Source organism: Lissotriton vulgaris, chromosome 3_1 (assembly GCF_964263255.1).
Source record: "Lissotriton vulgaris chromosome 3_1, aLisVul1.2, whole genome shotgun sequence".
NCBI lineage: Eukaryota > Metazoa > Chordata > Amphibia > Caudata > Salamandridae > Lissotriton > Lissotriton vulgaris.
Window position 1 is genome coordinate 2,098,474,996 of NC_141689.1, and position 26,143 is coordinate 2,098,501,138.

At 48.8% G+C, this 26,143-nt stretch overlaps 1 protein-coding gene across 2 annotated transcripts in view; it reads right to left on the bottom strand.

Moving 5' to 3' along the window:
- FIP1L1 (factor interacting with PAPOLA and CPSF1) overlaps window positions 1-26,143 on the bottom strand; it is a 604,847-nt gene that overhangs the window by 444,485 nt on the left and 134,219 nt on the right. For both annotated transcript variants that reach the window (XM_086962650.1, XM_086962648.1), the window contains exon 4: window positions 142-245. In XM_086962650.1, coding sequence (XP_086818776.1) covers window positions 142-245 — 104 coding nt within the window. The remainder of the gene's footprint in view (window positions 1-141; window positions 246-26,143) is intronic.

The following is a 26,143-nucleotide window of genomic DNA, read 5'->3' on the forward strand; positions in this document are numbered from 1 at the left end:
GTCAGGATCTGGGATATAGAGGGCCAAATCTCAAAATAAATGTAAAATGTCTGATACATTTTGTTCAAAATAGACTGTAATTTCACGTGGCCTTTCAAATAAAGTCAATATAACAAATATTTCAAAATGGACAAAGCTTACCCGTATTGAGGCGCTCCTGTTTTTATATCTCCGATGGTGACATGAACATCATCATCATCGTCATCACTGTCCGTGTCCGTATCTTCGTCTGCTTCAGTTACAGTCTAATGTAAAGATATGAAATGTTATAAAATCAGAGGCGGCTAGATCCTTGACATTTTGAGGTTTCCTAATAAGTAAAAATGACAGCTAAAATAGAGGCCTCACAAGAAAAATTATAGTTCTATTTAATTAATGCTCTTTATTATAAATATAAACTGAAGACTCAAATGCATGTTTGAGGTTAGAGTTTGGAGGACTTCAGAAACATTACATCTAGTGGGTTCTGGCCACAAACAGACAATCCGACCAATGACAGGATTCCAGTGAACTCTATTAGCAAATAATGATAGCTGTAAGAGATCCATAATGCAGGATTAGGGGTATCGTATCAGGTGAGTGGCATACATGTCCTCCTTGAAATCGGCACTTGATTTTCATACAGCAGGCTTTACCAGAAGCAGTCATGAGGTCAGCAAGGCTCACCTAAGATGTATGAACCATGTGGATACCTGCCCAGGCATCAGAATTAAGACTGACAAATTTTGCATCTCTGTGCTAATGCAACCAGGGAAACCTAGGGAAAGACTATTGGAAAACTGAAAGCAGGTACTTAAACCAGGTGCACATTAGAATTAGAGACCACATTGCTTTAAGCGTAAGAAGCAAAGTTGATTCACTGTATCTTAATGTTAAGGGATGTAAAATTAATTGTTGCTAGCAATAAACACCCAGAGTCGCTTAAGGACAAGTAATTAAGGGCAAGTGGCCAAACCTTGTGGCAAGTACTGCTGTTGCCTCGGTAACCAGAGAAGCCACATAGAACTTGAAGCTCAATATATTGCCAACAACCTTTTTCCCCTTTGAGTGCCAAATGAGGCTCGCATGATCAAACAAGCTAGACTTACTCTTTTACAGTGGTCCGTAATAGAATACTTACTTCAGACAACACAATTACCATTTGCAGTAAGGAAAATGCTACTTACCAGTATGCATCTGTTCTTGGCATGTTGAGCTGCAGAATCCTACATTTAGCAATTGATCGCCACCTGGTATTGGGCTCGGATGATTGCAGGTTGTTGTCTTCTTGGAAGAAGTCTTTGTAGTCACGAGATAGGTGACTCCTCCCTTGGACAATACTACACATGGTCATCGACTCTATCCTCAGATTGTTTTTCGCCATGATGGGAAATGATGGAGTTAGTAGAAGTAAAGAGAAAATGATGTCCATGCGTGTGCATCTAAGTAAGATGAGTACTGGAACGGATACAAGTCCCGGGGAGGCGGGAGGGCATGTAGGATTCTGCAGCTCTACATGCCAAGAACAGATGCATACTGGTAAGTAGCATTTTGCATTTAAGGCATATGAGCTGCAGATCCTACATTTAGCAACGATTGTGCAGCAGTGTCTCCCCTAGCGGTGGTGGCTTGTATCCGTTGCAGCATGCTGAAAGAGTATTTTAAGGACAGCTTGGCCTACTGCAGCTTACTGCTTGGCTTGCACATCAACACAATAGTGTTTAGTGAAGGTGTGTATTGTAACCATGTTGCTGCCTTGCATATGTCCTCTAATGGTATGTTTCCTAAGAAAGCCATAGAGGTTCCTAGTTTGCGAGTGGAGTGTGCTCTAGGAGGAACTGTTAGTGTACGTTTAGCCTTGTGATAGCATATTTGAATACACGTAACTATCCATCTAGCAATACCTCCTTTAGAGATAGGATTGCCTTTGTGTGGGGGAGAGAAAGATACAAATAGTTGTTTTGTCTTTCTGAATGATTTAGTCCTGTCTCTGTAATATAGTAGAGCTCTTCTAACATCTAAGGTGTGCAAAGCTCTTTCTGAACAGAGTACTGTTTTTGAAAAAACACTGGTAACTCTACTGATTGGTTTAGGTGAAAAGGAGTAATTACTTTTGGTAGGAATTTTGGATTGGGTCTAAGAACCACTTTTTTAGGATGTATTTGAAAAAATGTTTCTTCTGTTGTGAATGCTTGGATTTCACTAACTCTTCTGAGAGAGGTAATGGCAACAAGGAAAGCAGTTTTCCATGTTAGAAATTGTAGTTCACATTTATGTAACGGTTCAAAAGGGGGTCCCATGAGTCTTGTAAGGACCACATTTAGGTTCCATACTGGAGCAGGTGGTAACCTGGGTGGGATTATTCTTTTTAATCCTTCAATAAATGCTTTTATTGCAGGTACTCTAAATAGAGATAGATGTTGTCTATTTTGTAAATACGCTGCAATAGCTGCAAGATGCAGGCGTATGGAAGAGTAAGCCAAATTGGGCCTTTGTAAATGTAGACGGTAGCAAATGATATTTTGGATGGAAACGTCCAAAGGATCAATGTGATTGTTATTACAGTATATTGCAAATAGTTTCCACTTAGCAGCATAGCATGCTCTGGTAGTGGGTCTTCTAGCTTCTTTAATTATATTCATACAGTCTGGTGGTAGGTTTAAGTAACCAAACTCTAGGACTTCAGGAGCCAGATCGCCAAATTCAGTTGGCTTGGTTCTGGGTGTCTTATTTCTCCATGGTTCTGTGTTAACAGGGATGGCTTGAGCCGTAATTTCTGATGTGGAACCATTGAGAGATCTAGTAGCGTGGTGAACCACGGTTGATGTGCCCATGTAGGGGCCACTAGTATCAGTTTGAGGGACTGTTGTCTGAGCTTGCGTACTACTAGTGGAATGAGTGGGAGAGGCGGAAAAGCGTACTCAAATCTGCCTGACCAATTCATCCATATTGCATTCCACTTCGACCGTGGGTGTGGAAACCTGGCGGCGAAGGTTGGGCATTTTGAGTTCTGGTGGGTGGCAAACAGGTCTATTTGTGGATGCCCCCACATTTGAAAGAATGGTTGCAGTACTTGTGGGTGCAACTCCCATTCGTGAATAAGTTGTGATTGACGACTTAACAGATCTGCTATCTGGTTGTGGATCCCTGGAAGGTGTTCTACTGTCAGATGTATGTTTTGAGGGATGGCCCATCTCCAAATGTTCTGTGCAAGTTGGGACAGTTGCAGAGAGTGTCCCCCCCCCCCCTGTTTTTGTATATAGTACATGGTTGTCATATTGTCCGTTCGGACTAGGACAGCTTTGTTTTGTATTTGGACTTGAAAAGTTTTGAGTGCTAGGAAAATTGCTAGCAGCTCTAAGTGGTTGATGTGGAACTGTTTCTGTTGATTGTTCCACTGACCTTGTGTGGTATAATGCAGGAGATGGGCTCCCCATCCTGTGAGGGATACGTCTGTCGTAAGCACTACCTGTGGATCAGGTTCTAGGAACGGCCGTCCCTTTGTCAAATTTTTGGTGTTCCACCATTGCAGAGAGCGATATGTACGGCTGTCCACCAACACCAGGTCTGTGAGCCAACCTTGAGCCTGATTCCACTGTTGTGCTAGACATTCTTGTATTGGACGCATTTGCAGTCTTGTGTGGGGAACTATGAAGATGCAAGATGCCATCATCCCTATTAGTTTCATGAACACTCTGGCTTGTAGAGAGTGCTGGCATTGAAATAGGGAGACCAAGTTCTGAATATTTTGAATCCTGGCTTGACTAGGATACGCTTGAGCTACTGATGTGTTTATAGTAGCTCCTAGATATTGATGAACGTGCGAAGGCTCTAGGTGCGACTTGGTCTAGTTTATCGTAAACCCTAAGTTGTGCAGTGTTTGAATTGTTTGCTTTGTGTGTTGTGCACACTGGTTGTACGATCTTGCTTTTATGAGCCAGGGGAAGACATGTATTTGTTGTCTTCTGAATGTGCTGCCACTACTGCTAAGCACTTTGGTGCTGTTGTAAACCCGAATGGAAGGACTTTGAACTGAGAGTGTTGTCCTTGTATGACAAACCTTAAATACTTCCTGTGCGCAGGATGTATTGTAATGTGAAAATAGGCATCTTTTAGGCCTAGTGTGGACAGTAAATCTCCCTGTTGTAGTAATGGGACTACCTGTTGTAAAGTGATCATGTGAAAATGATCTGACTGAATGTAGTGATTGAGTGGTCTGAGGTCGAGAATTGGTCTTAAGGTCCCGTCCTTCTTTGGAATTAGGAAGTGCAGGGAGTAGACTCCTGTTCCTTGTTCTTCTAAAGGAACTAGTTGAATAGCATCTTTTTGTAGGAGTGCTAGAACTTCCTGTTGAAGCACAGTTATGTGTTCTGCAGACATTGGACGCTGCCTGGGTGGTATGTTTGGGGGGGTTGCTGTGAGTTCTAGGCAGTAGCCATGTTGGATAATTTGCCTTACCCACCTATCTGTTGTGATTGAGTTCCAGACAGGTAGGAACTGTAAAAGTCTGCCCCCCACAGGAGTGGAGTGCTGTAGGGGAGGCAGAGGGAAGTCACTGTTTAGGAGTGGAAGAGGAGCGGTTGTTACTACCTATATCTCTTCCCTTGTTGTTATTGCCTCTGTATCCTCCTCTAAAAAATCCTCTATTAGAGGAGGTCTGTGTGTGTGTTTTAAAAGATGATGTGTCTGCGCCGGTTTGCTTGGAGCCCCCTCTATAAGAGGAGCGGCAAAAAGATCCTCTAGTTTGGGTGGATTGTAATGCCCCCATAGACTTAGCGGTATCCGTGTCCTTCTTCATCTTTTCTAATGTATTATCTACCTCCGGCCCGAACAATTGGGTCTGATTAAAGGGCTGGTTTAGGATGGTAGTTTGTACCTGTGGTTTAAAACTCGATGCGTAACCATGCGTGACGCCTGAGAATAACACTAGTGTTCACTGCTATGGATGCTTTGTCAGCTACATCTAGTGCACATTTAATTGAGGCATTTGAAATTAATTTGCCTTCTTGTAAAAGTTCTGCTGCCAGATCTTTGTGTTGATCTGGTAGGTGTTCCATTAACTTTTCTAGTTGATCGTAATGAGCCCTGTTGTAGCGTGAGAGTAAAGCCTGTGCGTTTGCTATGCGCCATATGTTTGTAGCTTGTGCAGCAATTCGTATCCCTGACGCATCAATAATCTTGGACTCTTTGTCAGGCGGGGGTGTATCCCCAGAAGTTTGGGAATTGGCCCTTTTGCGTGCATTAGACACTACCAAGGAGTCTAGTGGCAGATGACCCTTAATGTATACTGGATCAGCCGGTGCTGGCCTATACTTTTTCTCTATTCTAGGATTTAACACCCTACACCTTACTGGGTCTTTAAAAATCTCTGGAGCATGTTTTATGACTCCCCTAATCATTGGTAATATCTGGGTAGACCTTTGTGACTGTTCGAAAGTGTCTAACAAGAAGTCTTCCTCAATGGCATCAGAGTGCATGGGAACCCCATAGTAAAGTGCAGCTCTGTTTAACAAATGATTAAAACCAATACTGTCCTCTGTAGGGGAAGGTTTTGTTGGGTAGTACTGAGGATCAGGGATGTCTGGTGCATTATTTGGTGAAAAATGGTATGCATCCTCATCATCCTTAGGGTATTCTGCGTTAACAACCTCATCTAAAGGGTATGTATGTGGCTCTGGAACATCATCCCCTCCACCCAAATCATACTCCTCAGTGTGGTGTGATGATGCAGGAGAGTGAATAGGAGAAGTTATTGGTTCTACATATGGAGTAACAGGAGAGGAAGAAGGTGAAGGAGAGGAAGGGTGCATTGGAGAAGTTGCACAGTCCTTTTTGTCAGGGACCACAGGTGTCAGTGGTTTGGCTGCTGGTCTCTTTTTATAAGGGATTGCTTCCACATGTCCAGTTTTTGGATTAATATGGACTTTTTTCTGTCTAGGATCTGGTCTAAACAGTTCTTCCTCTTCCATAATCTTCTTCGGCGTCGATTTTTTCGGAGCCGATAGAGGTTGTTTAGTACTTTTTGCCTAATGAGGAGTAATTGAGTCTTTTGGCAATGTTTTCGGTGCCGAATGTGGTTTAGCCTTACCTGGGGTCTTCGGTACCAGTATTAAAGGTTTCGGCGTGGAGACAGGTTTTGCTGGGCCTGTGGCGCCGGAAACTGGCTTCCCCTCTTTGTTTTTTGAACCGGAAGGTTTCGGAGTGGAAGATTTCGGGTTTGGTACAGTCTTTGTCTTTGGCGCCGATGGTACAGGTGCCGAAGTGTCTTTGACTTTGGGCGCCCAAGGGTTTTTTACGTTCGGTGCCGACAAATCCTTCGGTGTCGAAGGATGTTTCGGTGCCAATGGAGGAGGTGTAACTGGCACATGGTGTTTCCTCGGTGCTGAGGCACCGGAAGGCGTATTCTCTTTCCTCGGAGCCAGGCTCGAAGGCGGGGCGTTAGAGGGTAAATGTCGGTCTCGACTGGGCCCCATGGGCGGAGTGCTGACTGTTGCCTTCTGTTTGGGTAATGTCTGTCGTGCAGGGGCAGATATACTCACGGGTTGTCGAGACGGGATCGAATCGTCCAAATCCTCTGCCCCCGATATTATCTGGAGATCAGGAGAGTCCTCCTCTGCGTCGAGTGGAGCCTCGTCCTCTGAGATATCTTCGATTGGATATTCGTCCTCAGAGACGGCTTCTTCGACGATCTCCTCTTCAAAGATGGCCTCCGGTGCTGGTGCTGATCTTCTCATTTCGTGTCGACCGACCCTCCAATCTCGAATTGTTTTCTTCGATCGGAAGGAGGCACAGGCTGTGCAAGTCGACTTGTCGTGTTCTGGCAAGAGACAGAGGTTGCAAACCTCGTGATGGTCGCTATGAGAGAATTATGCTCGACATACCGGGCATCTCTTGAATGGAGTTCTTTCCATGAGGCGTAGGCCGCACAGCGCCGATGGGCCCAACGGCCCTCGTCGACGCACCGGAATGTAGCTGGTGATGTCGAAAGAAGTTTGTTTGAAGTTTCTCGCTTCGAAAGAGCAGAAAAAGTATTTTTCTAGCCGGAGCGGAAAACTTTCATCTGAACCCAGTGGCGGAAAAAAGCAATCTGAGGATGGAGTCGATGACCATGTGCAGTATTGTCCAAGGGAGGAGTCACCTATCTCGTGACTACAAAAGACTTCTTCCAAGAAGACAACAACCTGCAATCATCCGAGCCCAACACCAGGTGGCGATCTATTGCTAAATGTAGGATCTGCAGCTCATATGCCTCGAAAATATTTTTTCCATAAGTCATTCTTTTTAGAAAAATCGGAGTTCTATTTTATTCAATATAGTCACATATACTTCAAAACGTCAGAGAGCATAAATATTCTGATTAATCATTAATGGAAAATCTGTATCTTAATCTACAACATATCAGGTCATGCACTCATACTTGGCTGGTTTAAAGTGTTAACTCCACAGGAAAACGTAGAGTATGTGGTCAAATAGTTAGCAGTCAGTCTGGTAAACCATGGGTTTTAGCCGAATAGGTTCTTTATTCCCTCAGAACAACAAGCCACAGAAACATATGTACGGTCTGGAACTGTCCTGGTCAGGGGAAGGTAAACATGAAGTTTCCTTCCTGCCCTGTTCAACTTTGTAACTCCCAAAAAGACACATACAATTGTTTGTACAATGGTTTCCACAAGTGGAGGGGGAGAGAGCATTGCAGTGGGGACATAATGTAAGGGAATCAGCAGATCTCAACCATTAAATGCTATGGCGCGCTCTGAAATCCTAGAGGCCACTTATAGGGGGAGCTTTTCCCAACTAGTATAGTTGAGCAGCATGTTAGTAACCATGACAACCGCCCGCAATGGTGGAATAGAGAACGCGGAACGAAACGCCAAGATAGCGAGTATCAGGTCAGTTTCTTCTTCTAGAACTGGGCATAACTTCTCAGGTCGTTAATGTAACATAGGTAGCTAGAAACCTGGTCAGAGGGTATGGCTTATATGTTTTATGATATTGTTTTTCAGACGATGACTGTTTAGTGCAGAACAGTGGCACATAAGTGAATGCATGTGCTATTGAATAGATAGACAGACACACGGGCAGATAAAGGGAATAGGTGTAAGATATGGTACACACACTGGGTGACCCACAGTTTGCAAACAAAGACACAGATGATACACCGTAACTCTGGAACATTAACTTAATTATTTTCGTTATTTTGTTTTTTTTAGTACTGATTCCCTGATGAAGGGCGATTTGATCTCGCCCGAAATGCATTGGAGTAAAAAGGAATGATTGTCACTGATGTGGAAAAGATGATAAAGTTGTTTTGGAATACTTACAAGATGTTGAAAACAAATCATCTAAAAAAATGAAATAAAAGAAAGTGCTTTACCAAGGAAATATAAAATGTGTGGAATCCTCTGATTTCAAGGGAGGAAAATAAGGTGTGCCCAAGGGGATGTCCTTAATGTCCCATTAGGGATACATCACAGAATCTGTTAATTAGGCGCCCAGGGACGTTGGCCGCCACCTACGGAGCACCCAAAAAGTATAAATTAACTGTGCAAAAGAAGTTGTGCACACATCCTACCTTTCGTAGAAGCATACTCTCAACAGCCCCTTTTGCCAAAGAGCTTGAACTGCCTGATGCAAAATGGAGAAATTGTCCTCAGTCAGTCGCTGAGAGGATGGTGGAAAGTGCAAGGGAGAAGAAAGGAATGGTAAGGCATAAACCCCTGTGACAATCTGTGGGCCCCACCTGCCCAAATCTATAGTCTGCCAACCCAGAAAAGATTGGTGGATTCAGCCTCAACAGGTGGCTGTACTCCTGGAAGGGAACGCTAAAGAGATCTAGCAGGGGGGGCTTCAAAGGGCGCAGTACATATATATATTTTTTAAGGTTTTATATAGCGCCAACATGACCCTTGCGGGTATCAGAGCGCTTTACAAGGAAAATACTTGAATAAAAGAACACTATGTCAAAGTAATAACCTACAATACAAGTAGCCATTATGAGAGTTAGATACAATGATCATGAGAATTTAGTCATGAGAAGAGATTTAACTTCTTTTTTGAAGGAGGCAGCAGAGAGATTCAGTCTTGTTTCTGGGGTAATGCATTCCAAATCCTTGGGGCAATTCCAGAGAAGGTGCGATTATAGGTTTTCTTTTTGGCAAATCTTTGTGGCTTCATAAGAAGATTGCTGGCGCTACTGGAGGATCTGTCGCCGCATGAGAGCACCAGTTTCTGGGCCAGGTACCTCGGGGTGTTGTGATGTAGGGCTTTGTGATTCATGCAGGCGATTTTTTGTTGAATTTTGGATATGTCCAGCGATGTGTGTGGGTTTGTGGACAATCTGATGCAGGTTTAGTGCTTCTAGGCCAGTGAATGTTTTTGAATGGGTCATATTGGGTTTGTCAAACCAAATGTTGAGGTCACCCAGAACGCATAGGTTGGAGTGTATTGTTATCAGGTTTGAAATTGTCTTGAAGTGTGTCTGCGAATGTAGTCTTGCTAGGTGGAGGTCTGTAAAGGAGCAGGAAGTTACAGCCTCACAATTCTTTATGGTGAGGTCGTCAACTTTAGTGATATGTAATGTTTGCCTGAACGCAACAGCTAGACCACCTCCTTTTTTCCCTATACGATTTTGGGTGATCGTTTGATAGCCTCGAGGAACGGCTTCATGCAGGACTGGAGTCTTATCTCCCAACCATGATTCAGTAACGAATAGTAAGTCTGGTTTTGAATCGGTGAGGTCGTAGATGTGTTGTTTGTTTTTAGAGAGGGATCGAGCATTTATTAGTAGACAGTTTAGAGAATGAGCTTTGGTGATAGTGAGACTGTTTTGTAGAACAGTGATCAGTATTTTGTGGGTTTCTAGCAGTTGTGTTTTTAATACTGGTATTAGCTGTTCTGCATCATGTTCCTCATCCAGCATGCTAAGAAGGCATTTTGATGGGTCTGCGTCTTTAGGTGGTGGAGACGGTGTATGAGAATGAGTTTGTGTGCTGTGTTTTCGTGGTGTACCATTGGTGTGCAGCAGACGTGGGCAAGCGAAGTGGGGGAGATGTGGCATGTTGCTTCGTTTGTTTGCGTGTGTTTAGGGTGGAAGGTGTATGAGTCGGTAAGTGGTGCAGCATGTGGGGTCATGTAGTAAGATTCTAAATTGTCCAATGGATGAGAGGCGTTTGGAAGAGAGTTCCTGTGTTGCTGTATCTGTGTTAGGTGTTGTGGAAGAGAGAAAGCTTGGCATTTGTTCCTTTGTGTGGTTTGAAACGTGGGTGTATGTTTGTATTGCTAAGTATTATGAGGTGTTGCGCTTGGAAGATCTTGTGTTGGTGTGCGTGATATGTATTGTTTCTGAGGAGTAGTGAAAAGAGGTGCTGGTGTTTGTTTCATGTGATGGATTTGTTCGTATGGGATTGTTTGTGAGAGGGGTTGTAAGGTAGAGGAGGTGGCGAAGTATTTAGGAGTAGAGTATGTTTTGTGTAGGAGGGAATGAAGTACAAGTAAGAGTGTCTTAGACTGGTTTGTTGCAAGAGTTAAAAAGTATGGTGCAGTGTATGTGTTGTGCGTTTGTGTTATTGTGGTAGAAGGAAGAGGATGGTGTTAGTTGGATAAAAGATGGATGGCTGATTATATGTTTGTTAGTGATGAAAAGTGGTCTGTTAGGAGTAATTCTAGCAGGAAGTGTGTGTCTGGATGGGATGTAGGTAGGTATGGTGTGGAATGGGGTTGTGTGGGTGATGAGTGGATTGGGTTGTGGTATATGATCGAGTTGTGTATTGTATGTAGGTGATGGCAGGAATGTGTTGTAGCTGTGACAGAAGAGTGTATAGATGTTGTTTGTGCGGTTTAGGGGTTTATGCTGGTACACGGATTTGTGCCTAGGGTTTGTTTGTAGTAAGTGTATGGTGTACATTTGGTGTGAGTTTATTACTCTGTTTGTGGATGCGGATGGTGTAGAGTGGGTATAACAGAATGAGAAAATAGGCAACATTTCTGGCCCCATTCCCGACCAGTCCCAAACAGGCAACCGTCCTTCGCCTCTCCACCTTTAGCCTCTCCGCCCTCAACCATAAATCTCCTAGGAGACAGACCGAAGAGCACAATTCCTATTAAACACAACTTAAACAGCAGATTACTGCTGTCTCAGAGCATCCTCTGTTCTCTCTCTCATGTAGAAATATCCCTGTTGCTATGGAGGGGAAGGGGGTGGTTTCACTTACTTGGCAACTCAAAATGGGAGCTGGGGTGGACTGCTTAACATACAGGTTTTAGCACAGAGCAAGGGAGAAAAACTGAGGGAAAAACTGATAGTCACGGGGACTGAGAGGGGAAAAAACTACACAATTAGGACTGCAAATCCCACAATTCAACAAGTTAAATGGACACAGTCACAGGCAAGGAAGAAACACACGTTTAAACAAAACAGGTGATAAAGTATGCAATGAAGGGAAGGTTAAAACTACAGTTTTATAACAACCACAGGCAAAGACAGTTAAAGAAATAAAACATATGATGCAATCACAAGTAGGGAAAATAGTTTATAAAATTGTTAGGAAAGAGACAGCACTAGTCTGCCTCCCTACCACTCCCTGGACTCTGGAGCATGGGAGGGGTTAAAGCATTTAGGTCGATGAGCCATTCGTGTATTGGAAGGTGGTTACTTTTAGGGGAGAAAAGAATAACTTCTGTATTGATGGGGTTTATCTTTAAGTAATTTGCGTGTTACAAATATAGGCATACAGGGGTATAAATCTGAGCACATGGAAAGAACATCAGGGGAAAGTAATATCATAGGGAACTGGACTGACAGGGATCCATGCCTACGAATAAGACACCCCGAGTCCCATCTCTGAATGTACAGGAGCTTAATTCTGTTAAACTGGATACAGTTGTAATGCATAAAACCCACTTGTGAACTCCCCAATCAAACCTCTAAATTAATCAATCCCATGCAACAGCAACGACTAAAATCAGTACTGGGTGGCAATCCCAATTTAAAAAACTTTCAACTTTGTGGTACTAGAAACCAAGTCAGACAGTTCAGGTAGTTACATATTGGTTAATGGAAAGAAGGGGAACAATACGATAACTACTGACGCCCTTTATGCACCTAACCAAAACTAGAATAATTTCCTTGCAATTGCATCACACAAACTGGCTGGGAATGGAGAGGGTGTCATTATCTTAGCCAGCACCTTTAATCTGGTTGATTCACAGCATGACTGATAGATCAGCCGCAACCATAAGTTAAGCAGATAACATATTGGAGACGGTGAAGGAGCTATTGGAGAAATAAAAGCTTAGTGGAGATATAGAGGGTACAATACCATGAAGAAAGAGACCAGTTCTACGCCACAGTATACCACACGTATGCTATAGATATCCAGAATTCCAGACCTGCAGTTCAGGAAGCTGTTTAACTGGGATTGGCACAATCATTCTTTCTGACCATGCCCTTGAATGCATAAAGACTGATGTAAGATTTACTCCTGGAGAGGAACAATGGAGGTTCAGCAGATACATCATGTAAGATGCAGCTGGTAGGGCAGAGTTTGCCAATGACATCACTGCCTATATCAACACCACAGAAGATACCCCTAGGGAGATATTTTGGGATGCCTTAAGATTATAACCAGGGCCAGAAAATAGCAGGAGCTTCAAAGAAAAAAAAAAAGAAAGGGCTAGCATACAAGCCACACTGGAGGCAAACGTATGAGCTCCAGAAAGCTGACACTCAAGCTATTTAGCAGATTTAAGAAAGGTGAATATACAAGTGCAGTTAAGAGTACTTCTGATCAATAAGTCAGAGAATCATTACTGATGTTAAAGGGGAGACTATGTATCAAACAGTTAAATGACATGATCTCTGAGAATAATCTACAGACCCGATAAAATGTCGAAAACATGTAGAAATTAGCTAAGGGCAAGGAAGACCTAATCCATAATATGAAAAAAGGCAGCATACATGTTCTGAGCCTTTCCCCAACAGTTATACTCCCGAAAAAAAATGAGGAAGGATTAGTTACTTACCTGTAATCCTAGTTCTCTTCTAGGGGTATCCTCATCAAAGTCATAAGCATTAGAATATTCCCGCCCATGCGCGGGACCCCGGAAACAATATATTATATGTGCCCCACATATACATATACATATATATATATATATATATATATAAAATTAAGCAATTGCAGCCAAATAAAACAGTAGAGCTGGAATATGCTGTGAAGAATTTCCACCATACATGTGTATTAGCATTAGAAACATGAGAAACAACACCAATGCTTGTTTAGAAACTGTTTTAATGCTTAGAAAGCAGTAGAAATTCTTATAACACACTGTAAGCATATACAGCTCCCAGGCTGCATTGCAAATACCCAGTCTAAAAAGACTGAAAAGCTAACTGTAGCTGCATGTACCAAAACGGACGCTGTGCCTTTAAGGCACCTCTGCCCCTAGCTTCCCATCATGCCTCAGGGGTTACAGTTAGGTCAGTTGTTCTTTTCGGAGACTGAAAACCAAACCATGGTAATAACAGGTTAAAACATCTCCTATTTAATAAACAAAGTCCTTTGCCCGGGGAGGCGGGAGGGTTGCTTATGACTTTAATGAGGATACCCCTGGAAGAGAACTAGGATTACAGGTAAATAACTAATCCTTCTCTTCCAGGGGATCCTCATCAATAGTCATAAGCATTAGAATAGAGTAGCGAGCCTCACCTCATCCCAGCGGGCAAAGGAATCAACAGATAACATTCATAGTCGTAGGCCCAAAAGTAGGCCTTATTCTACCCAAATAGGTTTCTCAAGGAGGCTTGCCCTACTTGAGAATCCGCTCTGGAATCAGACTCTAGGCAATAATGCCTTGTAAAGGTATGGACTGATCTCCATGTCGCAGCCTTGCATATTTCTGACATAGGAATGTCATGTAAAAACGCTACTGTGGCTGCCTTCCCTCTAGTGGAATGAGCTTTGGGTGATTGTAACAAAGGTTTGCCAGCCAGCTGGTATGCTAGTTTGATACATGAGACAATCCATCTGGAGATGGACCTTTTGGCTGCTGCAAACCCGGTCCTCATTGAACCATAATTGACAAAGAGCTGGTCTGTCTTTCTGGTGCCCTTCGTTCTTTCTAGGTAAAACTTAAGCACCCGTTTAGGATCCAACGAGTGCAACGACCTCTCAGCTGGGGTCGATGGGTTAGGAAAGAACGAAGGAAGGGTAATCGTTTGGTTTATATGAAAATCCGATACCACTTTTGGAAGGAAAGATGGGTGAGCCCTCATTACCACTCTGTTGTGGTGAAACACAGTGTAAGGTTCCTTGGTGCAGAGTGCTTGTATCTCGCTAACCCTGCGCGCAGAGGTTTTTGCCACCAAGAAGGCCGCCTTCCAAGTGAGATGCTGCAAGGAGGCCTTGTGTATAGGCTCAAATGGTGTAGACATCAGCCTGGAGAGAACCAAGTTCCAATCCCAGGGAGGAGAAGGATTTCTCACAGGGGGATAGACCTTCTTTAATCCCTGAAGGAAATCCTTAACCACTGGGACCTGAAAAAACGATGTTTGTGTAGGTGATTTTCTGTACGCTACTATGGCAGATAGGTAAACCCTAATAGAAGCGTATTTCAACCCTGATGTCGCTAAGTAAAGGAGGTATGGAAGGACTACCTCTTCTTGTCCTTTGGTGGGATCAAAGCCATGGTCCTTACACCAAATGAAAAATCTTTTCCACTTGAACGCATAAGACGCCCTTGTGGAAGGTCTCTTTGCCTCTCTTAAAATATTCATACATTCTGGAGGCAGATTTAAGTGTCCGTATTGCAAGACCTCAGGAGCCATGCAGTCAGGTTCAGCGACGGGAGGTTGGGATGCAGGATCCTCCCGTTCATTTTGCTCAACAGGTCTGGCCTGCACGGCAGGCGTCTGTGTGGACACAGCGACAGATGTAACAGGTCTGGATACCACCATTGTCGCGGCCAATCCGGAGCAATTAGGATCATGTCCATACTCGATCTGATGAGCTTGGCCACCACCTTCGGAATCAGTGCCAGAGGAGGAAACGCATAGGCGAACATTCCTTCCTGTCCACTCCAGCAGGAGAGCGTTCCCTTGCGTCCCTGGCCGGTGGAACCTGGACGCGAAGGCGTGGTATTTGGCGTTTTCGTCGTCCGCGAATAAGTCTATGTCTGGACGACCCCAGCAACGGAAGAGTTCTTCGACTACTTCGTCGTTTAGCACCCAGTCTGGCTGATCTTCGAAGTGCCTGCTGAGTGCGTCCGCTTTTGTGTTTAGCTCGCCTGGAAGGTGTACTGCCACCACCGACAGTCCCCGAGCCAGAAGCCAGTGCCAGATTGTCTGGGCCTCCTGAGACAGAGGGCGAGATCGAGTTCCTCCCTGCTTGTTCAGATAGAACATAGTTGTAGTGTTGTCCGTCTGAACCAGGATTTTGTCCGTTGTTATTGCTGGAAGGAACGCTTTGAGCGCCAGATGAACTGCTCGAAGTTCCAGCATGTTGATGTGGTATGTCTGAAGGTTGGTTGACCAGCGGCCCCGAATCTGAAGATGACCCATGTGAGCACCCCAGCCTTCTAGAGATGCGTCCGTTACCACAGACAGCGAAGGAAGAGGTTGCTGAAAAGGGATTCCCTGCAAGACATTCCGAGGGCGAGTCCACCACTGTATTGAGGTCAGTGCTGCTTGAGATAGGATGATTCGATCCTCCCAATCTCCAGTCGCTTGGTCCCACTGATCTTCCACAGACTCTTGTAGAGGTCGCATCCTCAACCTGGCGTTCGGAATTAGGAAGATGCAGGACGCCATGGAGCCCAGTAGAGACGCCACTTCTCGCACCTTTGGACGAGGAAACTGAAGTAACTTTCTGCATTTCTGCCCCATGGAAGATAGTCTCTCCTGCGAAGGAAACGCTCTTCCTAAATTTGTGTCTACAACTGCTCCCAGATAGTGGATAGTTTGTGTGGGGTGCAGGACCGACTTTTCTGTGTTCACGTGGAGGCCGAGCCTGTGTAGTTGTTGAAGACACAGGTGACAGTCTTTGGTGGCTTGACGAGGGGACGGACTCTTCAGGAGCCAGTCGTCTAGATATGGGTACACAAAGAGACCTTTTTTGTGCAGACATGCCGCTACCACTGCCATGCACTTGGTGAATACCCTTGGTGCGGATTTTAGTCCGAAGGGAAGCACTTTGTACTGGTAATGCTTGTTCCCTACCAGAAATCTCAAGTACTTCCGATGACCTGGTGTTATAGGAATGTGGAAGTACGCGTCCTGTAAATCCACCGAACACATCCAATCTCCAATTTGTAGATGAGGACATATCTGATGAAGTGCCAGCATGCGAAACTTCTCTTTGACCACCACCTTGTTGAGGGTTCGGTCTGAACTTGTCCTCTTGGTCTCTTTTGGGGACTAGAAAATACCTTGAGTACACTCCTCTCGCCCTTTGGGATGGGGGTACCTCTTCGATTGCGTTTTTCTTTAAGAGGACGCTCACCTCCCTTTTGAGGAGTTTTAGATGGTACGAGCGAGTCTTTTTTGGAGGAATCGGTTGTGGTCTCTTCCGGAAACGTAGCGCATATCCATTGCGCAGTATATTCAGCACCCACTGATCTTTTGTGATGCTGACCCACTCTGCCAGGTGTTGCGAAGCACTTCCTCCCACTGGAGTGGGCAACGGCGCCAGAGGAAGCCACTGCTCAGGCCTTGCCTCCTCTAGGCTTGGCAGAGGACTGATGATGTCCGCCTCTGCCTCTGCCCGATTTTCCTCCTCTGTATTGCGCCTTCCCTTGTGGCTTGTTTTGAGACCATTGAGGGGTTTGAACCCTCTGTTGGCCTCCCCGGTTCTTGTTGGTCTTGAAGCGTCGCTTGAACGGCTCTTTCTTTTTCTCCAGACCAACCGCCTTCACTGTGTCCAATTCTGTTTTCATGCGGGTCATTTCCTGATCGGCATGCTCCCCGAAGAGTGGAGATCCTGAGAAGGGCAGATTGAGGATGCGCTGCTGGGCATCTGGTTTGAGACCAGTTAAACGCAGCCAAGAAGATCTCCTCGCACATACCCCATGTGAGTAGGCATGTCCTGCTAGAAGGGCGTTATCTGCAGATGAACTAATCATTTGGTTCGCCACCAAACAGCCCTCTGTCACTGTTTCCTCAAAGTCCTTCTGGTCCTCCTTGGGCAATTTCTCTTTGAATCGTTCCATGGAGTCCCATAGAGCTCTATCGTACCTTCCGAGAAGTGCTGATGCACTCGAGACTTTGAGGGATGAAGATGCTGTGCTGCACACCCTGCGTCCCCAAGAATCCTGAGTCTTGCTGTCCTAGTCAGGAGGAACTGAAGAAGAAGGAGCGACCGTGTGATTCTTCTTAGCTGAGGCTACTATAACTGAGTCCGCAGCAGGCTCTCCCTTCACAAAGATAGGATCCGAGTCGGCCGGCCTATATTTCTTTTGGATACGTGCCGGTACCGCCCTGATCGTTGCTGGCGTGAGGAAAACCTCTTTGATTGGGTCCATTATCCCTGGAACCAATGGGAGCAAAGGCCGTGTATATGATTTGTGACGAAGGGTCTCAAATATCACAGTAGTGGACACCTCTGGAACAGCCATCTCTATATTAAGTTTGTGAGCACCCCTTTGTAAGACGTCCAGATACGTGTTGACGTCGTCAAGCGGGGAAGCTCTGGAGCGAGGGCTGTCTGCCAGCGTTGGAGTGTAATCCCCTTTAGAAGATCTAGATGAAGTTGAAGAGGAGGATGATGGAGTTCTCCTCCTCCTGTGGTAAGATTTCTCCTTCCTCACAGGTGATCTTCTAGGTCGTTCTTCCCTTCGAGGAGAACGTGATTTCCTCTGATGCTCCCTTCGTGGAGATCTCGATCTCTCAGTCCGTACCTCCCTTATCGGTGTTCGAGATCTGGGTTGCTCCCTCCTTGGTGATCGGGAGACCCTGGGGGTATGCGACCTTTCCGCTCTCCTCTCCCGAGAGCGTGATCGGTGCCTGATAGGGCTCTGTCTGTCTGCCTCTTCTATCCGTCTCGGAAGAGGTGACCTGTGGAGTGGGCTTACATATCTTCGCAGCCTCTCCGTCGCTCCAGAATCCTTCCACTTGCTCAACGGAGCATTCCATCTTGGCGAGAGTGTTGTCTTTCGCCAGGGCAACGGACTTCTACTCCTGGAAGAGGACCTCGATGAGCTAGAGGTACTTGAGGAGGAATGGTGAGAAGCCGATTGCGTCACTAGAATAGTTGAAGGCACTGAAGGAGATTTTCGTCTCACCGGTGTTGGAAGACGTCTCAAAAGTCTTTCCCTCGATGTCGGACGCCTCTGCGGCGTCGACGGAGTGATAACCTTCGACGAACGCCTCGACGCTGACCCGTGGTCTCTCGACGTCGATCGGCGATGTCGAGCCGATGACGGGGTCTTCTCCCTCGACGTCGAACGGCATTGCCCTGCCTTCGACTGAGGTCTCGACGTCGAACGGCGTTGCCCTGCCGTCGACGGAGGTCTCTACGTCGACCGACGTTGGTCTGTCGGCGACGGAGATGGTAATCGACGGTGTCCTGTCGTCGACGATTCCCTCGACGTCGACCTGGCATGTGGCGACGGCGGAGGGTCGGACACCCTCGACGTCGAGCGCCGACGACGATGATCCCTTCCTCGACGACGATCGTCCGAGGGGGCTCTTGTTCCTCGACGCCGAGCGCCTCCGTGGAGACGTCGGCGGAGGTGTCACACTCTTCGAAGCCTGTCGACGTAGAGACGACGGCGAGTGTGATCTGTCTCTCGACGCCGACCGTCGCCTGGTTGACGGCGGCGGAGTTGACTTATGTCTTGAAGCCGATCTTCTCGTCGACGGCGATCTCGTGGCTTCTCTCGACGCCGATCGTCGCCTAGTTGACGACGGCGGAGCTTTCTTCGACGTCGGTGAACTTCTTTTCGACGACGATTTCCTCATCGACGCCGGTCCAGACGTCGACGGAGCTTTTTCTCTCGAACTGTCCATCAGATGCTGTTTTTTCAGCGCCGAGCCCGGTGCTGAGGGTGATGGACGCTCTGACTTGCCTTTGGAGGGAGTTCTAGGTCTCTTTGAACTCTTCCTCTCTGTAGATCTTCCCCTCATGGATCTCTAGGCCAGACCATAGAGCCTGTTCCTCTCTCTGTCTTTAAGAGTTCTGTCAGACAGATTTTTACAATGAGAACAGTCTTTAGGATCATGACCCTCTGGCAAGCATAAAATACAGACCTCATGAGAGTCCGTTTTTGCCTTCCTGTGGCCACAAGAAGGGCAATCATCAAATAATGAGGGCATCCTGACAGGAAAACCTCACAAAAAATCGACTGCAAAGCAGTTATTTACTTGACTCTGATGTTAAAAGTCAAAGTAAATCAAAAAATTGTTCTTTTGAAGATTTTCTGACTGAAAAAGGCAGAAAAGTGTGGAGCTGTGTATCCAGGGTCCTTCCTGAAGGAGCCGGAAAGAACAACTGACCTAACTGTAACCCCTGAGGCATGATGGGAAGCTAGGGGCAGAGGTGCCTTAAAGGCACAGAGTCAGTTTTGGTACATGCAGCTACAGTTAGCTTTTCAGTCTTTTTAGACTGGGTAATTACAATGCAGCCTGGGAGCTGTATATGCTTACAGTGTGTTATAAGAATTTCTACTGCTTTCTAAGCATTAAAACAGTTTCTAAACTAGCATTGGTGTTGTTTCTCATGTTTCTAATGCTAATACACATGTATGGTGGAAATTCTTCACGGGCGTGGCTTGGGCGCCGATGGCGATGGTCGCCTGAGAGCTCGGCTCCGGGACTGAGCCCGTGATTATCCTGTAAATCGGAGGCTGCGGGGCACCCCGACCCCAGCAATCTGTTGATCGGCCCGACGGAGACCTGCCGGGGCCCCTGGCGGAGTCCGAACGAGTGATGACCCGGCAGAAAATCGGAGTTTGTGGTACTGCGGAGTGCGACCCAACATGGCGCCCGGACTTCATTGTCCCCTTGGCCGGATCCACTAGACGGATGGAACACCACTAACAGCGGCGCACCCCCTGCCCTGCCGTCTCACGGAGATGTGAGGACCTGGACATCGATCAGATCGAACTTTATCAACGAGGAACGCACTCGGACGGGCAGTTGCCCCCGTTATAGTGGTTCCCGCACGCGGGCGCCTGGAGGTCCCGACGGTGGCCCCACTCCCTACGCTGCACTTGGCTACTTTCTTCTGGCCGGACCACTTCCATGGGAGGCGCAACCCTTTGGCGCCGCAGATCATCCGGAGGAGTCGGTGACCCTTACTCCGGGACTCTATCGGCCGCACGGGCCTGCCCGACCTGGCGACGATTGTCTCCGCCTCCTCCACGGTGCCCTCGGACGACGTGGTGGTGGCACGAGCCGAAGCTGAGGAGGTCCAACAGGCCTTGGAGACGGGGATTTCCGGCACTCGACCTGAGGCCCAATAACCGGGAGAGTCACGGCCGGCGCTTGCACTCTGAGAAGCTCACTCCTGGACCCGCACGGTGTGCTCCCGGCGACATGGGGAAACCTAGAGGAGCCAAGGGGGCTACCCCAGCCGCCTCAGACTCGGAGTCCCAGGACAAAGAGGAACGTGGGGACCCGGAGAGTTCTGGTGGTGCACCAATGCAGCAGCAATTTGACCGCGTCTTGGAGGCGATTGCGACCACGCGCTCGGCCCTCCAGCAGGACATTGCCCAGGTAGCGACAAGCCTAGGCCTCCTTAGAGCGGATCACGGCAAACTCTCGGACAGGGTCAAGGAAGTGGAGAGCTCGGTGAAAACTTTGGAGCCGGCGCAGCGAACCCTGGCTGCGACTATGAAGGATGCCCTGTCCCGGATTACGGTCCTGGAGCAGAGAGCGGAGGATGCGGAAGGCCGTAACAGGAGGAATAACATTCGGGTGGTGGGCCTGCCGGAAAAGATTGAGGATGGCGACATGGTGGCATACTTGGAGGCCTGGCTCCGAGACACGGTGGCCCCAGAGGGTCTATCCTCCTTCTACACCCTGGAGCGCGCCCATAGAATCCCAGCGAGGCCACCCCAACAGGGTCGGACCCCGCGACCGGTGGTGGCACGGTTGTTGCACTTTCGGGACAGGGACCTCATCCTCAACGCCGCCAGACATAATGGTCCATTCAAAGTGGCGAACAGCCAGGTGAACATCTTCCCGGATTACACCTATGAAACTCAACGTAGACGGTTTTCCTTCCTGGCGGTCAAGCGAGAGCTCAGGAGCGAGGGCATTCAGTACTCGCTCCTATTTCCTGCGAGGCTCCGCATAATTGTCGATGACAAGACTCAATTCTTTGATACCCCGGAGGACGTCTGCAACTGGCTCGAACTCTACAGAGCAGGGAAAGATGGCTTTGGCTCCTCATCACAGCAGACGGCGGAGCCGGAGCAGAGACGGCGATCCAAACGAATTCGGAGTCGCCGTGGCCGCTCAGGCGGACCCTCGACGGCGGAGACATCGACGGAGCGGAGGGGAGTGCTGGAGGTGTTGTCTACGCTGTCTGGCTCACGGGACGATGCCATTGAGGAGGAAGCGGACCCTGGTGACGAGGGGGTGCCAACGGACTCCGAGGAATCGGTGACTGATAGCGTCCATGCGCCGGTGATCACACCGAAATCGGTGGAGGACCTTCTAGATGGACAAGGGTAACGGGGTGAGCTACTTCCTTTTGGGAGGGGGCCCGGCACGGGGGTGGTGGGTGCCGACACTTGATGCTGACTCCCGGGGGTAGGGGGAGGGGTGCCTTGTTTTTGCCCCGAGCATGTTTGGCACTGTTTCGGGCCTATCTTAGTCCTGGTGGCCTGAGCGTCGAGGGCCCACTGCCTCCGCCCGGCCCGCACCTGGCCCTTAAGGCCTTCCTACGGTGGCGACCGCAGGATTAGTAGGGGATAGTGGGTTTTTGGAGGGTATGGTTTGGATGGGAACTAGATGGTGCTATTTGGGTCCTGTTCTGGGGAGGGCGGATGGGAGTTTGGTTAATACTAGGGTTGTTCAGTTTTGGTTGGGGAAAATGGCCGCCATCAGTGCTGGGGTGATTGATGTCCTTTCTTTGTTGGGACCCAGATGGGGAGGCTTTGCGAGAACGATCTGGGACAATGGCTAATGCTGCTAATCTGAAATGTGTTACTTGGAACGTGCGGGGGCTTCATACCATGTCTAGGCGGCACAAAGTCCACGCTTATTTAGTGCGTAGGGGGGTACAAATGGCGCTGCTGCAGGAAACACATCTGAACAAGGCGGAAGGGGCGGCGCTACAGCGTAGATGGAGGGGGCAGGTCTTTTGCACTTCGTACTCCGCGTATGCCAGGGGGGCGCTGATTTGGGTCAGAGCTGGGGTTCCCTTCCAGGTCACGAAAACAGTGATAGATCCAGAGGGGCGATATGTGGCCATTTCGGGCACCTTGGGAGGGAGAGACCTAAACGTTTGCTGTGTGTACGCTCCTAATGTGGACCAGACTGCCTTCCTCTCCAGGTTATCGGGCTCGCTGGCCCACTTCTTCTCCGGGCCCCTCCTGCTCGGTGGAGATTTCAACTCGGTAGTGGATGTAGACACTGACCGATCGCATCCACCCCTACCGGATTCTCCGGTTCGCCGCGTGGCTAAGGGACGTAGGGACTGGCAGACTCATTGGGGTTTAACGGATATCTGGAGGGCGCAGCACCCCACAACTAGGGACTATTCCTACTTCTCGAGCCTCCATGAGTTGCATGTTAGACTGGACGGGTTCCTTGGCTCGCCAGAACTAGTTTCGGCAGCGGTCCGGTCTGAATATCTGACCAGGACCATATCAGATCATAACCCCCTCCTGCTGGACCTTCGCTGGTTCCCCGGGGTGCCTGCAGTACCCACCTGGAAGTTACGGCCCGAGATCCTTGAGGACAGTGTTTTTAAAGCGGACCTAGGCGATAAGATCTCGGAGTACTTTGCGTCCAACGGTGGCACCGCGAGCTCGAGAGCGCTAGAGTGGGACGCTTTTAAGGTGGTGGTGAGGGGATACTGTATTTCCAAAAAGGTCGGCATGAGACGAATTATCCTCGCCGACCTAGATGCAGCGGACCGGAAACTCCGCGAGCTGGAACTCCGCCGCCCCGGGCGCCCTGAATTACAGACACGGGCAGCGGAGGCGAAGGAGGCGGTGGCGGCGGAGGTCGAACGGCTCCGCTGTTTCGACTACAAGGCCTATACGGTTCGGTCTATCGCAGAGGGGGATAGGTAGAGCGCGCTGCTGGCATGGCTAGCCAACCCTACGCGCCAGTCCTCACAGACGACGTCCATGCGCAGGGCAGACGGGACTGTGGTGTGCACTCAGCCTGAGATTCTGAGTTGCTACCGGCAATACTACGAAAGTTTATACCGCAGTCGCTCTACCCGAGACCCTGACTTGCTTAATAATTATCTACAGCCCCTGGAGCTCCGAACTGTGGAGCAGGACGTGGCGAAAGTCCTGGGGTCCGACATAGAACTGGGAGAGATCCGTAGTGCCATTAAAAAGATGGCGAGGAATAAGACCCCGGGCCTGGACGGCCTTCCGGTGGAATTCTATGCAGCTTATGCTGATCTCCTAGCCCCTAGGTTACTGATAGTCTACAGAGAGGCGAAGAGGCTTGGGCGACTCCCGGGCTCGATGTGCGAAGCCTTGGTGGTTCCCCTCCTCAAGCCCGGAAGGGACTCATCCGATCCGGGGTCTTACCGCCCCTTATCAATGCTGACGGTTGACTATAAAATACTGAGCAGCATCTTGGCCTCGAGGCTGCTGGGGCACATGGGCTCCCTGGTACATGAGGACCAAGCTGGATTCATCCCCAGGCGTAACACAACCATGAACATTCGCAGGTTATTCCGCTTGCTGGGAGAACCGCTTGTGGACGCCCCGTGCCCGGTTGTCTTGTCGGTAGACTTAGAGAAGGCTTTTGACAGCCTGGAATGGGACTACCTTGGTACTGTGTTGCGGAGGTTCGGTCTCGGTGAGGGCTTCATCAGGTGGACCAAGGTTCTGTATGCCTCTGCATCGGCCAGGGTTAGGGCGGGACCGCTCATTTCCTCACAATATCCGGTGGAGAGGGGCACGAGACAGGGATGTTCGTTATCCCCGCTTCTCTTTGCGCTGGCGGTGGAGCCGCTCGCACTGCACCTCCGGTCGGGAGCCCATTATGCGGGCCTGAGGACTTCTTCGGGCCCGCACCACATTTCGCTATATGCAGACGACCTGCTGCTCTTCCTCGAGGACCCGTTCGCTGCCTTACATGGTGCTGCGACGGCGCTTACGGAGTTTGGGGAGATCTCGGGCCTCCGGGTGAACTGGACTAAGACCTGTCTCTTCCCGGTTCGCAGGGGCACCCCTAGCCCTGCTCTCAGCAGGGAGATTAGATGGGAACCTGACTGCTTTAAATACCTGGGGGTGTACGTCTATCATGAACCATCTGACCTCCTGGATGGGAACATTGCCCGCGGCACTCGTGCACTTCGAGGCAGCATGGACTTCTGGGCCACGCTACCGCTCTCGGTGGCAGGGCGGATCGCTTTGCTCAAAATGGTGGCGCTTCCCCGGTTGTTATATTATTTCCGGACGCTGCCAATATGGGTCCCTCCGGCCACATTTCGACTATTACGATCTATGATAGTCGGATTCCTCTGGGGCTCGGGCCGCCGGCGGGTGGCCCTTAAGACCCTGATGAGGCCGAAGGATGAGGGTGGGCTTGCAGTGCCGGATTTTGAGAAGTATTATTTGGCGGCACAGCTCCAGACCTTCACCCAGGAGATCGCCCGGGAATTCCGGGGCCCAGAAGACAGAAGGGGTACGGGTATGGCCAGGCATGTTCTCTCCTTCATAGCGCTGCGACAACGTTTGGCCCTACAGGACTTGTCGCTTGAGGAGCGGACCGTTCGCCTGTGTTGGAACCGAGCTCACGCCCGGGGCCACCTGAGAATACCGTATGCGCCCGAAATGCCTCTGGGGATGCTGACGGCGTTGCCCCATGGCGGCGATTGGTCGCGGTTGGCGAACTGGGAGGACGCAGGCTTACAGCTGATAGGTGACCTATACGAGGACGGGGCGCTTTTGCCCTTTCAGGAGCTCATCGATCGCTTCGAGATCCCTCGCGGCGACTTTTTGTTGCACTCGGCCCTTATCCGAGCGATTCAGGCGCACTGGAAACATGGGCAGGAGGAACCCCCTTTATCTCCGGTGTGCCAATACGTGATGATGGCTGCGGGCACGGTGAAGGCGGTCACTTGCCTTTATGGCAGACTGATCAATGAGGGGCTGGCTCCCCTCACTACTCTGAGAACCCGTTGGGAGGTGGACATTGGCAAGGAGATCCCGGAGACGACCTGGTCCCAGCTGGTGCGGCGAGCCTGGAAGGGCACACGCCACGCCCGCTTTCAATTGGTCCACTACTACGTGCTACATAGAGCTTATCTGACCCCGGTGAAAATCAGGCGATATTTTGCTACGAATTCAGCGGACTGCCCCAGGTGCCCGGCCCAGGAAGCGGACCTGCTCCACATGCTGTGGGCCTGCCCAGGATTATCATCCTATTGGGTAGAAGTGGGGAAGACCCTGGAGGAGGTGACGGGGAGATCCTTATCGCTTGACGCGGCGGTGGGACTCCTGCACTGGTTCCCTCATACCCCCAAGAACAAAATATCCAGCAAATTCATCGATTTAGGGCTGCTCCTTGCTAAGCGGGAGGTGACCAGGAACTGGAAGGCACGAGCTGGTCCAACGGGAGGCCGGTGGCACAGCGAACTTTTGAAGTGGGCGGCGGGGGAGAGCACACTGAGATACCAGCTAGCTTGGAGGCAGCGTAATGAGAAGGCGCAGGAGGCAGCGCTGGAGTGGGAAACGTTAGTGCAGGCCCTTAGGGATTATTGCGCCCCCAGCGATTCTGACAGTGAGGATGCAGCTCGCCCCATGTCCCGTTAGATGATTGAACTTTTCAGCTCTGTTGTTTTCCCCATGGGTCCTTTAGCAGATCCTGTTGCGGTAGTTACCATGCGCTGATGGCGGGGTTGGGTAGGGGTTACTTTGGTTTTTAGCTTTTTGAGGGTGGGGTTTTCTTTCTGGGTTTATAGGCTTGTTTGGAAAAGCAGATGACAGACAGTGGATTATCCGGACCAGCTTTGGCGTCCTGCTGAGCCCC